General features: G+C 36.3%; 1 protein-coding gene across 3 annotated transcripts; it reads right to left on the reverse strand.

Annotated features, from left to right (window-relative positions):
- Positions 1-8,875: 8,875 nt before the first annotated feature.
- Positions 8,876-14,106, reverse strand: LOC136217707 (transmembrane E3 ubiquitin-protein ligase FLY2-like). Of its 3 annotated transcripts, XR_010683526.1 has the most exons (7): positions 13,782-14,106; positions 13,451-13,646; positions 12,807-12,876; positions 11,363-11,490; positions 10,866-10,926; positions 9,934-10,059; positions 8,876-9,197 (listed from the first exon to the last, which is right to left on the reverse strand). XR_010683526.1 is itself a non-coding variant. In XM_066004351.1 (5 exons), exons 1-4 carry the CDS (start codon positions 13,607-13,609, stop codon positions 10,894-10,896), a joined length of 390 nt encoding a protein of 129 aa, XP_065860423.1. In that variant the 5' UTR covers positions 13,610-14,106; the 3' UTR covers positions 9,204-10,059; positions 10,866-10,893. The 3 variants fall into 3 exon arrangements, 1 of the variants encoding a protein (XP_065860423.1); XR_010683525.1 differs by having other exon boundaries at positions 13,451-14,106; XM_066004351.1 differs by lacking the exon at positions 8,876-9,197 and having other exon boundaries at positions 9,204-10,059; positions 13,451-14,106.
- Between the last annotated feature and the right edge of the window lie 2,438 nt (positions 14,107-16,544).

Below are 16,544 nucleotides of genomic sequence, written 5' to 3' on the forward strand. Positions count from 1 at the left end.
GTGTCTTGTTCTCCCCGACGGGGCAGTCGCTGACTGGTTCAATCGGCGTGGGATTGTACCCCCTCATATCCATCAGACCGTCTTAAAGATAGAGTGTCGTCCGAGGTTGAGTCGCCTCCCATTGCAGTTTTTTGGCCAAGATGCGGTCTCCTTGGACGGTGATTTTGCCGCCCTGACACGGTAGAGTCAAGCATAGGTTGGAGATGTCAATTGTAGCTTTGAGGCTAGCCAGCAGAGGTCTTCCGATAATGGCATTATAGGCCAAGGGGAGGTCCACCACCACCCATTCGGCGGTGTCCTCTACCTGCTCGCCGCTCTCGGCGAGGATCGCTGGCAGAGAGATGACTTCCTTCACAGGGACTTCTATTTCTGACAAGACAACCAGGGAAAGGCACGGAGGGCCGTGTGAGTATTCTTCATAGCGCGGAGCTCTCTCTAGGTAAGCAAGTTTACCGAGCTCCCCGTGTCCACTAGTACCTGGTGTATCTTAAAGCCGGTGATGTTAATGGTGACTACGAGGGCCTCCGAATGGCTGGTCCGGAGTGGTGGCTGTAGCGTTAGGGTCTGATCTGCGGTTTTTTCTTACGGAAGCTCTCCGAATGCGGACAGAGTGTCGGTGCTCCCTCTCTTATGACATGGATTTCACCGTGGAACCTTGGTCGCTTTGCCTCATCTGTTCGGCCGTTGTCATGCTGCTTCGGGCTTTGTTCTCTCTGCCTAATGGTCCTTGGCGGGGTACCTTGTTCTGTGATCCGCTCGATTTCTTTCTGTAGTTGATAGCAGTTCTCCGTGGAGTGTCTGGAGGGTTTGTGGTACTTGTAGTATTCCTTTTCGACGCAGGTCTTCCCTTTCTCCACCGGCGGAGTCAGGTGTGTGAATCGGCGAGCCTGGTTCTGAGTAGCATAGTGTACTTCCTTTCCCCGGGATCGATCCCCCCTGCGCTCCGGGTTTGCCCTCTCGACTCGCGCCGGAAAAGGCATGGGAGTCTCCCTGTATGCCCGGCCTCCGTCTCGTGCTTCTCTAGTCGGCCTGCTCTTTTCTTCCTTCCGTGCATCTCCTCTGGCCTTGTCTCTTTCTGATTCCTCGTACCCTGTTGGTCGATCACAGTCGTCATACCGGACGAAGGTCTGTGCCATGGTCATGAGCTCCTCGAAAGATCGCGGCATCTTCCTGAAGCACTTTTGCTTTAGGGGCTCGCATGAGGTTCCTTTCGGTAGGGCGTCGTGAGCTACCTCTAGGTTGAGGCCCTTGACCTGAGAGGCCATGTGGTGGAACCTGGAAAGGAAATTGCGTAGTGGCTCGGTTGTCCGCTGTTTGAGCCCGTTGAGGTCCAAGCTGATCTTTCGTACCTTTGCTGCTGCGGCGAATCTAGAGAGGAAAATATCCTTTAACAAATCAAAGAAGTCGATGGACTCGGGGGCAAGTCCTCGATACCACTCCTATACACTCGCGGAAAGGGTAGTGGGAAAACCTTGCACATGATGTCTTCGTCTTTGGAGTAGAGGTTGATGGTGCTCATAAAGGAAGCTACGTGGTCGTTTGGGTCCTCGGTTCCCGAATATTGGGATAGTCGCGGGGCCTTCCAGTCGCGTGGGAACCTTGTTTCAATAATCCTGTGCACCAGCGGAGTTTTGCTGGAGGTGATGCTTCCCCCCCATACCCCTCCAAGCGCCCTTTTGTCCAGAAATCTCTGAATTTTCTGTTCCAGTAGGTCCTCGTCGCCAATGGCCGTCGGAACTCCGGATGCCGCGCCCCTAGCTCCCAGCGCAGTCGTGACGGGCTCGGGCTGCCTTTTAGGGATCACCTCTGGGACCACTGATCTGCTTGCGATGGGGCTCGCTTGCGGCGGCATTGCGGCCTCCTTGAGATATCCAAAGAGACTTATCTAAGGAACTATTCGAAGAGAGATGGGGTTACCCGATAGTGTAGTTAAGAGTGAGCCGGAAAGATCAGCTCCCCCTCTTCTCCCTGTCGTGGGTATTTATAGATGGGTTCATGGGCCCTGCTTTTTGGGCCTAAATCATATTCCGGATCATTAACTATAAAAAAATTCTCTTAAAAAAATCGCTTTTATAATTTTATATAGTTCTACTTTTATTTTAATAATTTTACAATATTTATTATTAATTTTTTTTAATAAATAGGTTCTACACTATAAAATTAAAATTTATAATTATATGAAAATTAATAAAAACAATTAACCAATATTGGAGAGATTATTATTATGAAGGAAAAAGAAACATAAAATAGAAAAAATAGATATTTTATTATTAAAATCTATAGTATAGGGTAATTTTAGTATTTTAAATTTTATTTAGTCTAATATAACCATTCACTCAAATATAAAGACTAAAAAGTTGGCGAAACTAAAAATTGAGGGACTATATAATCATTTCGAAAAATACAAGAACTAACTAGTATATTACGTAAAACCACAAGGACCTTATAATTATTTACCCTAATATATATATATATATAACACGGAATATGCAAAGATAAAGAAGTTATTTGTATGGAGAACAAGAAAAAGAACAGACCCAATGCTTACGAATTTGAACGATTAAGAAGAAAATCATAAAAAAGAACACTCAAAGTTGATTTCAGTTGCATTATAGTTTAAAGGAAATGAAAATAAAGGAAAAGAAGAACGTAAATCCAAATTGACTAACAAAATCTTTATGAGAGTCTAACGGCAGGGACTAAACAGTTCATCGAGAAAAACGTTAGAGACTAAACAGTTCATTGAGAAAAAGGTTAGGGAATTTATCATGTGTTTTTTAAAATACAGGGACTAAACAGTGTGTTTTATCAAAATATAGGGACTAATAAATTAATTACCCAAGAAAAAATGATTGAGACTAAAAAGAATAAAAAGAAGGGAAAGTATAAAATTAGGCTTTTGTGGAGTTTGTTTACGTTTTTAGAAGGCCTAATACACAAATAACCCCCTGAACTTGTCTAAATGTTGCAACTGCCCCCCTCAACTTTCAATTGTAAAACATAACCCCAAATTGGAAATTTTTTTATCCCGTATTTGAAACAACCGTAAAAAAGTTTTCCCGGATTCGTATCACGCCAAAGATCTGATTATCATACTCCACGAGCGTTGCAGATTTTGTATGTCACGTGTTTCTTCAATTGCAGTCCATGTCAGCAATTTGGGGTTGTGTTTTACAATTGGACAAGTTTAAGGGGTAAGTTGTTACAATTGGACAAGTTTGAGGGGTAAGTTGTTACAATTGAAAGTTGGAGGGGGCAGTTGCAACATTTGGACAAGTTCAAGGGGTTATTTGTGTATTAGGCCTTTTTAGAAACTCGATAATTTTAACTCTTATATTATATCCAAATCTTAAACTCTCCAATTTCCTATATCATTGAATTGAATTTTGTAAGAATTTTCTCAACTTTCAATCTGTACATGTACATGTTAAACAGATTCTGATGGACGGTAACTCCGACTTTAATAATCTGGAACTCGCATAATAGATTAGAGGTAGAGAAAGTAAGATTTTTTTTATTATTATTTGCAAATTATCATTTTGGTTCGTATTTATAAAATGAGAACCCATATTGGGTTGTTTTTGTTCTTCGTTGTGCTTAGTTTATGTTTCTGTTTTCTTCGTTGTTCTTAAATTGAAACATGGTCATTTAAAGTGTTGTTTGCTCTTCTTTAATTTAAATTGCTTACTAGATTGAGAAGAAGATGGGTTGAAGATGAAAACGAGGTTGAAGAAGATGAGGGGTTTGTAAGAGTATTTTTGAAAAAACGTATTAAAAGAGTCTAGTTTAAAAATATAAATATACCCCTTCATTGTGCGAATTTTATAAATCAGGGTTAATTACAAAGAACTACCATGTGGTTTGACCGATTTGCAGACCGGTACCTGTGGTATTCTTTTTGCAAATACAACCTTGTGATTGCAAAATTTTACATGTTTTTTTACTTTGCTAAATTTGGCCGATAACGACCTCAAAATGAAAATTTTCAAGAATTAAAGTTGTTTATATCATATATACTATGAACCATATTTTTAATTTTTCAAAATCATCATTTTTGGATTTTTCTTTCTCTAAACATTATCTTTTTCTCTCATAAAAAAAAAAACAACACCTAAATGACCTCAAACCTAAAAAATTGAAGAATTAAAGTTGTTTAAAATATTATTTAACTCTTGAAAATTTTCATTTTCAAGCGTTATCGATCAAATTCTGACAAAGTTAACTCAAATGCAAAATTTTGCAAACCGCAGAATTGAGTTTTCAAAATTTTGCAAACCACATGGTTGTGTTTACAAATAAAATACCACAGGTATCGGTCTTCAAATTAGCCAAACCACATAGTAGTTATTTGTAATTAATCCCTTTTTAAATAATTAAAAAACCACAGTCTTTCTAGTTTATGATAAAACCGGTCCTGCACATAGGTCACGAGTGAGGCCGCTCAGTACCAAGGTAAAAAGGGGTTCCAATTTTTTTTACTATATATAGTAATTTTTTATTATAAATTATAATATCCATCTAAAGTGAGACCAATATTTTAGGCCTAAATTTCTATTTTAAATGTTCAAGTATAATTTTTTTTTTTTTATTAAGGGTCCTGGTCTCTTATTTCGCTTAGGGTTACTATAAAATGTCAAAACCGACCGTGGCCGTCGGGTAATGCGTTGGTCCAGAATTCTATTGCATTGTATTTTAATAAACCTAATATGACTTAGTCTGAAAACCTGTCCGGTTCGATCAGTCTGACTGGACGCTCTGATTCAAGTCTGACAACACAGTGTTTAGTTACTTAACTTTTTTATAATAACTAATTGTTCTTTTCTAATTAACTTCAAATTTTTAAAATCCAAATAATTTGCTATTTCTTTTGGAGCTAGGACCCCATTAATTTTAATTTACAAGAGATTGTGATTAGAATTTTTTATTGGAATTTGTATATTATTGGACTAATTAACTGAGAAAGAGTTACATACTGAATTCCTGGGTAAATTACACCCATGCCCACTGAACTTTATCATTTTAACATTGTGGTCACTGAACTTCAACAATAGTATGACCACTGAAATTTACACTTTTTAATTTTGGTGGCCACTCAACATTAACTAACTCCTTAAAATGACCATTAATGACCTCAAAATGAAAATATTCAAGAATAAAGTTGTTCAGAACGATAGTTACCATGAAACAATATTTTTTATTTTCCAAAATCACTTTTTTTGGAGCTTTCTCTCTCTAAAAATTCACTCTCTCTCCTAACCAAACAACATCTAAATGATCTCAAAATGAAAATTTTTAAGAATTAAAGTTCCTTAGAATATCATTAACACTTTTAATTTTTTATTTTGAGACCGTTAATGATCGTTTTGAGGCGTTGAGTGGTCATCAGTGTTAAAAAGTGTAAAAGTTAATAATCATACCGTTAAAAATTACTAAAATTTAATGAATATTAAAATGGATAAAGTTGACTGGCCATGGATTTAATTTACCCCTGAATTCCTCCATCCACTACCTTTTTATAACGTATAAATTTACAAAATTCGAGGTGACATTGTTGTACTTTATTTGTTTTGAAGAATGATTTGTTTATTTATATAATTTTCTCTACTGATAAATAATATTTTCATATTCTTTTTATATCTTAACAACAGAAATTTAGTCTCAAACACTCATTATCAATTAGCTCACAATTAAAAGCTATTAGTAAACAGCAAACAACGGATAATAACAAGTATCAGTTAATAGTTGAATCATACACACCCTAAAAGTAAAAAAAAAATGTAAGGAACATACTTTTATACACTAGTTGAAAAAACTTCATTAGCAACAACAACTACTAAATATCTTATCGCAAATGATAATATAATTTATCAATTGTGATGCGTCAATGTAAAAGTTGTCGCAAATGATAAATTTATATAGTCATTTGCGATGCGTGTTTAAAATACCCGTCAAATGACAATATTTTTAACATTTGTGATACACTTTAAGCCAATTTGTGGCTATATATACATATCATATGTGACGCGCCTTACGTATGCTCAACGAATATGTAAAGTTATTTTGTCATTTGCGACATGTTGTTTTAAAACGTGGCGCAAATGATTGTCATTTACAATGCGCGTACACCACGATGTTCATCAGTTGATCAGCCTAATTTGTCTTCTTGTCACCCAATCTCTTTTTTACCCCTTTAACGATAGTTCAATTGGTGACTTCTTTCATGCCATTAGTTTGCGGGATAATAGACAGAAGAAATCTATTTTTGACTTCCCAGCCCTTGCAAAATCTTTTGAACTCGATGCAATTGAATTGAGAATTGCTGACCTTTTTCCTCGTGGATCATCACCGTGCAAATAGATTTATCTGTGACGGATTCATAAAGGTGTAAAACTTCCCTTCGAACATGTTAGTTCATCAGCGGTGCCAAGAACTGTTTGATGCCTTCAAATGTCTGCTGACAAGCAGGTGTCCATTCGAATGTTTTCTGCTTTTTTATGCCTTCATAGAAGGGAAGGCATCTACCTAGGGCAACAAGCCGCCCATTTAATCTTTAGACTTCTCAAATGTTCTGGGGCGCTTTCATTTCTAAAACAACTTTGATTTTATCTTGATTCTCTCCCACACTTTTTTTTATTGTTGACATATCCTAAGAACTTGCCTGAAGTTGCACCAAATGTACATTTTTCTGGGTTGAGCTTGACATTGTAATTTTGGAGGACTTGTAGGATCTCTTTAATGTCTTCTGCATGTTTTTCTTGGTTGAGCTTAACGTTCTATTTTTGGAGGACTTGTAGGATCTCTTTAATGTCTTCTGCATGTTTCTCCATTGAGGTACTTTTAATGATCATGTCATCCACGTATGCTGAATTGCTCCCTTTATTTCCTTCGAAGATCCGGTTCATCATCCTCTGATATATGGCTCTAGCTTTTTTTAACCCAAAAGGCATAACTTTGAAACAATAAGTAGCTTGGTGTGTAATAAAGGATGTTTTAATTTGATCAAAGGGTTCCATCCGTATTTGATGGTAACTTGATTTGACATCCGTAAAAGATCATATCCTGTCGTTTCATCCAGCAAGATATCAATGCAAGCCAGCGGGTAGTTGTCTTTTGGGCAGGCTTTATTTAGGTTTGTGAAGTCTACACACATTTGATGTGATCTACCTGCTTTCTTGCCAAGAACACATTCGCCAACCACTCCATGTAAATCACCTTTTTGATGGCATCCACTTTTTTCAATTTCCTTATCTCCTCTTCGATTGCCTTTTGCCTTTCAGGCTCACGATTCCGTTTCTTTTGTGTAACATGGATTGCGTCTTCTGCCTTGTTTAACTTGTGGGTTATGACATATGGACTCACCCCTGCGAGGATTTCATTCTCTCAAGAAAACACGCCATGGGTGATTGATTCTCTAATTTTTGGGTTCAGATTTCTAGCTATCTTTACTTTTTTACTCGTAGCTAACGTGAATAACTCTGTTTCATCCATAGCGATCGTAACAGGCTCTTCTTCCTCGTCTTCTTTTGCATGGGGGCAGATTGACATGGAAGTGGAATATGTCTCTTGTGCTGTTTTTTTGGTTTCCACGTATCATAACTCCCCCTTTGTTGGTAGAGATATATATACTCAGGTGCCGAATGGAAATCAGTGTCGCTATCTCTGAAAGGACCGGTCTTCCTAGGATAACGTTATACGCCATCTTCCCATCCATGACAGATAACTCCATCTTGCCCTACCATGTCTGATCCTCGTCTTCCATTTCACACTCTAAAGTTATCTAACCTTTCATCTGGCTCATTTGTCTTATTATTCCCAAGATATCTATGATCGTAGTTTCCATTCGGAAAGGATCCACTTTTAATTTGGCGAATGCACCTCTGGAGATAACATTACATGAGCTGCCTATGTCAATCATTACACATTTCATCTCCTAGCCCTCTATAGTCATTGCAATCACTAATACATCTGCATGTGGCGTGATGGAAGGTCTTTTTTCCAGCGAATGGCTGGTTAAGATGCATTTTGTCAACGGTCATCATTTTGGCCTTTTTTACTGGCGGATGATACCCTGGTCCGCTTGCTACAGTGTTAATCATGCCCTTTGATTTCTTCCTGGGTGGGTCTGGCTCATGTTTATCATCCTTTTGCTCTATCATTTTGGCCAAACTTATTTAGCTTGCCTATCTCTATCAAAATTTCAATTTCTTTAGCTAATTAATTCCCAACACGCTTCTGCATCATTCCTAACACACTTCTGTATCATGCCCATTTAGGCGATGGAATCAGCAATAAGTTTTGGAATTACGGCCATTGTTCCCCCTCCTTTAGTGATGGGATATTCAATATCCCACACTACAAGAAAACAGTTAATTAGCGACCGAAATTTTGGTCGCTAATTCGGTCGCTAAAGACGTTTAGCAACCGAAAAGCGTCATTCTGCAACCGAATCAATTCGGTCGCTAAGTAGCGTGTTGGTAAATTTACCAACCTGGTTTTTCCTGAACGGGTCGCAAATATTGCAACTACGTTTCGGTTGCAAAACGCGGTCGCAACCTTTAGCGACCGAATTTTGCAACTACATGTAGTTGCTAACTGCTGGACAAAAGCTATGAATTGGGGCAGTTTACCAACGAATTCGACGAAAACGTCATCGGTAATTTTTGTGATTTGGCATAATATATTATGCTGGTAATATGCAATGATAAATTAGCTCTTTAATGCAGCATACAAATTTTTATATATTTTATAATTATAATTACTTTACAATAAAATTAAACATTTAATTAATAATTCAAGAAACTAGAAATATACATTTATAAATAATATTTGAAGGTTAAATCAAAATACATAAATATCATAATGTAATACATTAACCTAAATAAGTTAAAGTCTATTATCAAAAAAAAAAAAAATCAAAATATATAAATATTGAAGCTATTAAGGGACAAGCCTCAAGTGTTGTTCTTATCTCAATAATTACAATACTAGCACCTAAATTAGATACACCAACAAAACTTGAAGATGACAATGATCTTGAATTTTTAGGATATCAGTCATGGTAATACTCGGAAGCAGCTGAACCAGTCCAAAAATTTCTCCGTCCCTATTAAGCAATCTAGTCTGGTACAGTGCTCTTCATTAATCAATGGACTCGACAATTTACTCAATAGTGTTCAATTTCAACTTGGGTAAGTTTCCTACAATAAACAGAACCAAAATCGAAATCAGAAGCATGTTACATCTCAAATAAAAAATTGGTATCAAGCATTTAGTTTGAAAATTAAATAGCACAAATGCAAGAGGCAATGAGGCTGAAAATTTGTTAATTTATTGTTTGCTGCAGAACAGAAGAAGCAGTTGCACTTCCATTGCTAGAGTTGAATATACAATCAACCTATATGCATCCAATCACAGCAAAGATAATTGAATAGAACACGAGGGTTGTCAAGTTATGACACAACATGATTTACAAAAACAGCCCCCCTTGCAAATAGGGAGTTCAAATCTAAAGAAACATAATACGAACAACAAGCTCTAAATGCATAGCATAGTTAACAAGAGCTAGAGCAAGAAAGAAGCAATTGTATTGACAAAACAAAACATGAAAGTTAAAGAAAGCAGACCACCTTAAGGAAATAGCTAACATCAAATACAAGCCAGCAACTATCAGCTAAGTTAATCAAGGCAGAATAGAGAACCAACTAATCGATTCCTGAACTACAAAACTAGCTAACCAATTCCTGAACAACTAAACAAGCTAAATACACAAGCTAACAACAACAAAATGGATAAAGTTGGCATGCACTCAGAATAGAAAATAAAGAGCAAAGGAAAGACTAGTTTTGAAACTCACAGCGCTTTGAGGACAACATGGTGTAAAGTCAATTACAATACATGCTTCAAGATAGTAAATTCGCAGAGGAAACCCTTTACCTTGAACAGAGGAATTAACCCACAAACTCATACAATTTTAGTACTGAATCTGATCGAAACTGAAAACTGAACAGAATCAGGTCAACAAACTCCAACGACCCACTTACGAGTGAGTTCTCCCTGAATCTGTAGACAAGAAATTATATGAAAAGAGATAAAAAAGAAGAAAACAAAAAATCAGAAATAAGAGGAGCAGTTATAACAGTCAGAACTCATAAGTGGATTAAACTAATTGAACAGCAAAACTGACTGATATTAGTTAACCAATATAACTGATAAAAACTGAATTGTAAGAAAACAACACACTGAACCAACGACAGTTGAGCCAAAAATTGAAAAATAATAACTCGTAAGCAAGGTCAAAGGCTAATAGGCCAATTTAAAGCAAGTTTATGGAGTCAATATATAACTTTAAGCAAGGTCAAAGGCTAATATGACAACAGTATCTAGCTACAAGAGGGGATTAATTAATATGACAACACTAATTTTCCAGTCAATGAATGCATCTGCTTCAGGGAATAGACAAGCCTGGTGTATCATTCATGAACTACCAGCACCAAAACAGGACCAAGGTCCTTCCAACACCAAAATACCAACTAAAGCAGATGCTCTGAGCCCATCCTCATGTTAAAGGATTACACAAGATATAGTCAAGCAAACTGCTAGATCTTCAGCCAAATTTATGATATGAACTTTTACCTACTGATTCCATGAATTAATTTATGGATAACACATGTACAAACTAGTCAACCTAACAACTTTTCAGCTTATTGTCACCAGCTAAAATGTTCACGTAGGAAAGATAACAGAAAGCAAGACTAAGGGGCAATCAATCATAAAAAGCAATACAAAAAAGAGGCAATCTTAGAAGCACTTCCAATCAAAATAAGTAGCAGACATATCATGCTTAAGCTGAGTAGAAAAGTAATTACCAAATGATATGGATTAGATAAAATATAATCATCCTCCTGGCTCAACTCTGCCTCCTTCCCACTGCCATAGATCATTAAAGAAGTAGTACATTAGCATTGAAATATACTGATAAAACAACTCTAAAAGACATATCAACAAAACAAAAGTAAAGAAAAAAGAGAGAGAGCATTGAAATTACAAGATTTTTTTGTTGCAAGAACATGTATAAAAAATGCCAAATCATTTGCATTACAAAAGCCCTATTCAAGTGGTATTACCAGCTTCAGAAAGGGGAACACAAGCCATCCAATTTAGAAGTAGTAATGCTAAATTAATCAGTTATCTGCTGACGTTAATATATATGATATTTTCAGAGGTCTATTACACTCAACTGTGAGGGTTAGAGGTCGATCAAACATATGAACAACTTTCATATAAATTTCAAGGTAGTATGAGTTCAAGGAGATTTGAATGAATATTTGCAAAAAAGAGGCCCCAAAATGCAGACATTCCTCACCTGGACATAATGCACACCAGTTATTTTGGTTGGTGAGCTGACCAATTCAATGACAGATTCTACATTGGATTTCCTGAAATCTGGAAACTTCGAGGAAGTATTTGTAGAATCTAGAATTTTCCAATTACCTGCAATTCAGAAGGTACACATGTGATAGAAGAAGCACATGAGACTACAACATATTAACTGACTCATAATTTTAAAATAAAATGCATGAATTTCACTCAAACAAAAGCGTTACTCATAAATTAAAAACCTTCCACAGGTCTTAAACTAGACATAAATGTTACTCATATTTCTCGATATGAGCCTCTAACTAATTGTTACACTTCTATGGACTTCAAGTGTTGCTGGTCGAGCTCGGCTTTAAAAAAAATATCGCCTGAACCATATAAAGATTCCCATAAACATTATGCCTTCTTTTTCTTAAAATCCACCCACGCACAATTCTCCAAATCCAATGCTCCCCGTCAAGCGCAGTGACTTGGCTCAATTATAACTTTCGAATATAGGTGGCTCTTGAAATTTACCTATGCGTAACTGAGCCTTAGGTCTAAATATCTTAGCCTAGCTGGAGAAGCTAGCCAAATATACTAGGGAATTAGACTATAATTTCCAGGCAGTTGAGTTCTACAGGGATCTTAGAACTTTAGTCCATACCAAACTTCTATGGGCTTAGAGAACTTTTAGACCTCGAATAATCAACATGAACAAGTAGAGGTAATTTATGATCCATGTCCTTGGCGATATACTATGTCATGAATTTGAAAAGCATATTGATATTCTTCTCGTCTCTACTATTGCTTAATCCTAAACTGCTTTGTGTTGGAAATATGTATCCTTTTTCTCCATTAACTTAGTTTAAAACTATCTATTCAAACAGATCAAGGGCACCCATGTCCTTTTTCACTACTTTTCCCCATGCCATCCCAGGTTTCCTTTTCATGTGCTCCATCTTTCAAACCAATGGATTTTTCAAAACAAAAATGCATAATAAAATATTGAATTAACCGCATGCAATCGACCAAGAAAGTTGTCCAATCTTTCTAATGTGATATCCACTTATGATTAATACTCATCTAATTATCCAAACTACATCTCCATGGAATTGTTCGGAACTATAATTCACATTCGGGGGGCCAAAATTAAATGATAGGAAAACTATAATAAAAATATTGATAGAAACATAGGGCACATATATCATAAATTTTATAGGTAATATAGTTTCAAAAACTTTTCCCTCGTGGGCAGTTTAGGGGGAAGGGGGCTTGTATACATCATGCTCTAGTCCTGTTGACTGGGTTTGGGGCCACATTGCAGATCCAACAATTAACACTAGAATATTTACAGTATTGTTAAAGCAGAAAAAAACAGTTCATCACCAATAACATGGATAAAGGGAAATAATGCATGCAATATATAACCAAGTACACAAGTCACAGACCTCGATAAGTTCCTGTTATGTTCCATACAGAAAATGGTCCCAACTCATTTTCATCTTTTCTAAATAGCCACTGCAAGAAGCAATACCAATAATCAAAATATTAGGTTCACTCTCAATAATGATGCAATTGTCCTCATAAATATAATAGTTATCTCTTTTTCATTGCAAAAAGAGAACTGCAACTTCAACAATTTCAAATTAAATCTTCCCTCTCTCTTAAATCAACAAGTGAAAATGTGAAATCTTAAACCCATTTCACTTGACTTGCCCAATGGCTAAGTGAAAAGCAGCAATTTCACTCTGTTGTGCAGAGAAACTTGACATTTCACTTGCCCATTGACAAGAGTAACTTCTCAAGATTTCAAGTATATACCAATTCAGTACTCATATAACAGCCCCTCAGAGATTACAGGTCAATCCCCCTCCTATTTTGCTTCAGCAACAAATATTGGACTGAAGTTGCCAATGTCACTCAAAGTGGTGAAAAGTGACATAAACAAGAACGAGCATAGAGAATCAATGCACATCTTTTAATCCAAAAGTTACCATTTTTTAGAAAAGAATTCTCACAAAAATCTAAAACTAATGAACAACGGAGCACAGTGAAGTAAAATTAGGAGAAAAAATTGGATTACAACACTAACCTCATCGCCCCAAGACCGAGTCCCTTCCTTCAAGGGTCTGATACCCACAACCGGCCGCAGAACATCAAACACAAACCATAACCCAAAACCAATTCGTAAAACAAACCCTAATTGTCGCCTTCTCTTAGCAAAGGCAGTTATGAAGTATGACATTAACATACCCTAATTTCTTTTGCTATTTCCACTTTTTGCTCTCCTTATGCACAACCATACACAACCATAAGAATGAAAAAACGAATTGAAAAATGAGAGTCAATCAGAGAAGCAGTAGGATTTAATCGGAGAAACATATTTACTAAGGCACTCCAGCAATAACAAAAAAATGTTCTACCTGCTCCAAGATGCTCGATTAGAGTTAACTTGAGAAGGAGACCGTATAGAAAGGATAGGGATCAGGTCGGAGGTAAATCAGATTGAATAGGTCGGAGAAGAAGAGATGAGATGTGGCTTAGGTCAGAGGTCGGAGAGCAGAGAAGAGAGAAGAGAGGGAACGGGGCTTAGGTTAGAAATCGGAGAGCAGAGAAGATAGGGAATGAGGCTTAGGTCAGAGGTCGGAGAGCAGAGAAGAGAGGGAACGGGGCTTAGGTTAGAAATCGGAGAGCAGAGAAGAGAGGAGTGCGGCTTAGGCCGAGAGCAGAGAAGAGAGTCCATGAGGCATTAGGTCGATGGAATTAGGTTTTTAATTTTTCTTATGTCCTTTTATATTTTCTTTTTTCTTTTCCTTTTTAATTTTTTTTTTCTTTTCTTTTTAATTTGTTTTGTCTTTTTTATTCTGCAACAGACAAAGTGGTGGCTAACGAAATATGCTGGTTGGTAACATAGGTGCGAATCAGTCCACTAATTTTTGCAACAGGGCAGACCTATTAGCGACCGCATCGGTCGCTATTTAGCGACCGAATTTAATCTGGTTGCTAATTTCGGTTGCTAACTAGCTGTTTTCTTGTAGTGCCATTTGTACTAGCTTTTCTCAATTCACATGAGGACCTCCCTCCTAGGAGTGTTCAAAGGGGTATATATGGCTCTTCCTCTGGTGATGGGTCTTTCTCTGGTGTTCCTTCTTCAAGATGGTGGATCTGTAGGTTTTGGCCAACTCAATCAACTCCATAAGAGAATTGGGACCTCGCTGATTGAGCTCTTCCCTTAGCCTATCACACGTGGTGTTTCAGATTAGTAAGGAAAGTTTGGAGGGAAGAGCATGAAGTTTGAAAGTTTCGAGGTTGCTGCAACAATGGTGGAAAAAAATGGGACAAAACAAAACAATGGTTGGAATTTAATGTGAGAAATCGTGTTTAAACTGGTAGGGAATTGGTTTGGGAACAATTGAAAACTTTAGAATATGAATTTAAGAGTTTGGGATTCGGGATTACAACTTGAAGATGACTAAAATGTACGTGATTTTTTTATTGGTAAGTTGATGTTTCTAGTTTTGGAGTTTTTAGTTGGATTGGTTATGGTGGAAGATGAAGATTTAAAACTCTATTTATAGCTAAAATTCATTACTACTCATGACTCCACCATTTTAATTTTACAGAAATGAAGTAAAAACATGGGTTTGTGAAGGTTATAAAGGTCAGAAAATAGGATTTAAAACACTCAACCATGTTTTCAGTTTTTTTTTTGTCATAAACAATCATTTTGAACTGAGCATATCTCACTCAATTCGATTCTGTTTTGGCTCCACAAATACTCCATGGCTACGCCTCGATCAGTAGATGCAGGATCTCACGTAGTTACAACAAGATTTCTTCATTTGGTACCCTGAAAAAGTAGTTTTTTGAGGGGTGACGTGATGCTAAAAAACAGCAGTTGATTTTTCATTTGTAAACATAATTTTCGATCAACCATAACTCCCTCAATACGATTCCGTTTGAGCTCCAAAAATATTCCTTTCAATCAGGAGATGCAAGATTCCACATAGTCCCAATGAAATTTCATCATCTCGTCCCCCAAAAAATAGAATTTTGAAGGTCACTGATGCTGAAAAATAGTAGCTAAAATTGATTTTCTCTTTTATTTTCATTTCTTTATTTCTAATTCTTTTCATTATTTATCTTTATTATTTCATTTTTATTTCTTTTATAATTTTATCTTATTTTTATCCTAATTATTTTCTATTTAAAGAAAAAACTATTTATTCTTTACCCCCCAACAGTTATATATATAAAAAGAAAACTTTATGGAATCACATGGTCACAATTTTCAATTCTTGCCTTCTACCATGAGACCATTATATATTGTAAGTTTTCTTTTCAATTATTATTTTCAACAATGCTTTTGAAACTTTGTTTTAAAATTTTATAAAACATAATTAAATTAACTTTACTAATTAGTAGATGTGGACTATTTTAACCAGGTACCCTACATTAAGACTGTTTTTCCATGGAACATTCCATGGTATTTCTGCTTTTAATATACTCTTAAAAAGAAAGAAAGTTTGCTTGGGATAGACATTTTCGTAGAGTTGTATTCGAAATGGACTCGCTTGTGGTTGTGGATTTGGTGAAGAATGGTAAGGATCATAGGCATATGTTCTTTTGGCTGATTGATGAGTGTCAAAAATTGTTAAGACAGGATTGTATATATTATTTTTTTTTGGAACAAAAAATTGTATATATTATTCATCTCTTTAATATGTAGATATTGGGCAATCTCACCAAAACAAAAGTGAAGATATTGAGCAATCTTACCAAACCAAACTCGTGTTTCCACGTGGAGCTTGCTTAAGACCATACAACCGCTTTTTTAAATCGACAGCCATGATTATTAGGAACCTCTGTCACAACTTCCATCCTTTTATCATTTTAGCAACTGGGCTTTAGAGATAGGCGATGATCTTGGAGATACTGGATTGGACCGAATATTCGAGAGAAAAGATCCATGATTGGATGTAACTGTTGACTTTTTCTTTTAAAGAATTGGACCGAGCTAGACCATTGACTTTTTTTCATCGAACTGGAACGAGGTTTATCTAAAACCTGACCGATAACCGAATTGGAGTGAAAGAACTGAAAATTTATCAATATTAAATTTATATTTCATATATGAAACTTTAGTTTCCATCTATATATAATTTTATAAGTTTATTTTAAATGAT

Source organism: Euphorbia lathyris, chromosome 2, assembly GCF_963576675.1.
Source record: "Euphorbia lathyris chromosome 2, ddEupLath1.1, whole genome shotgun sequence".
In the NCBI taxonomy this organism is placed as follows: domain Eukaryota; kingdom Viridiplantae; phylum Streptophyta; class Magnoliopsida; order Malpighiales; family Euphorbiaceae; genus Euphorbia; species Euphorbia lathyris.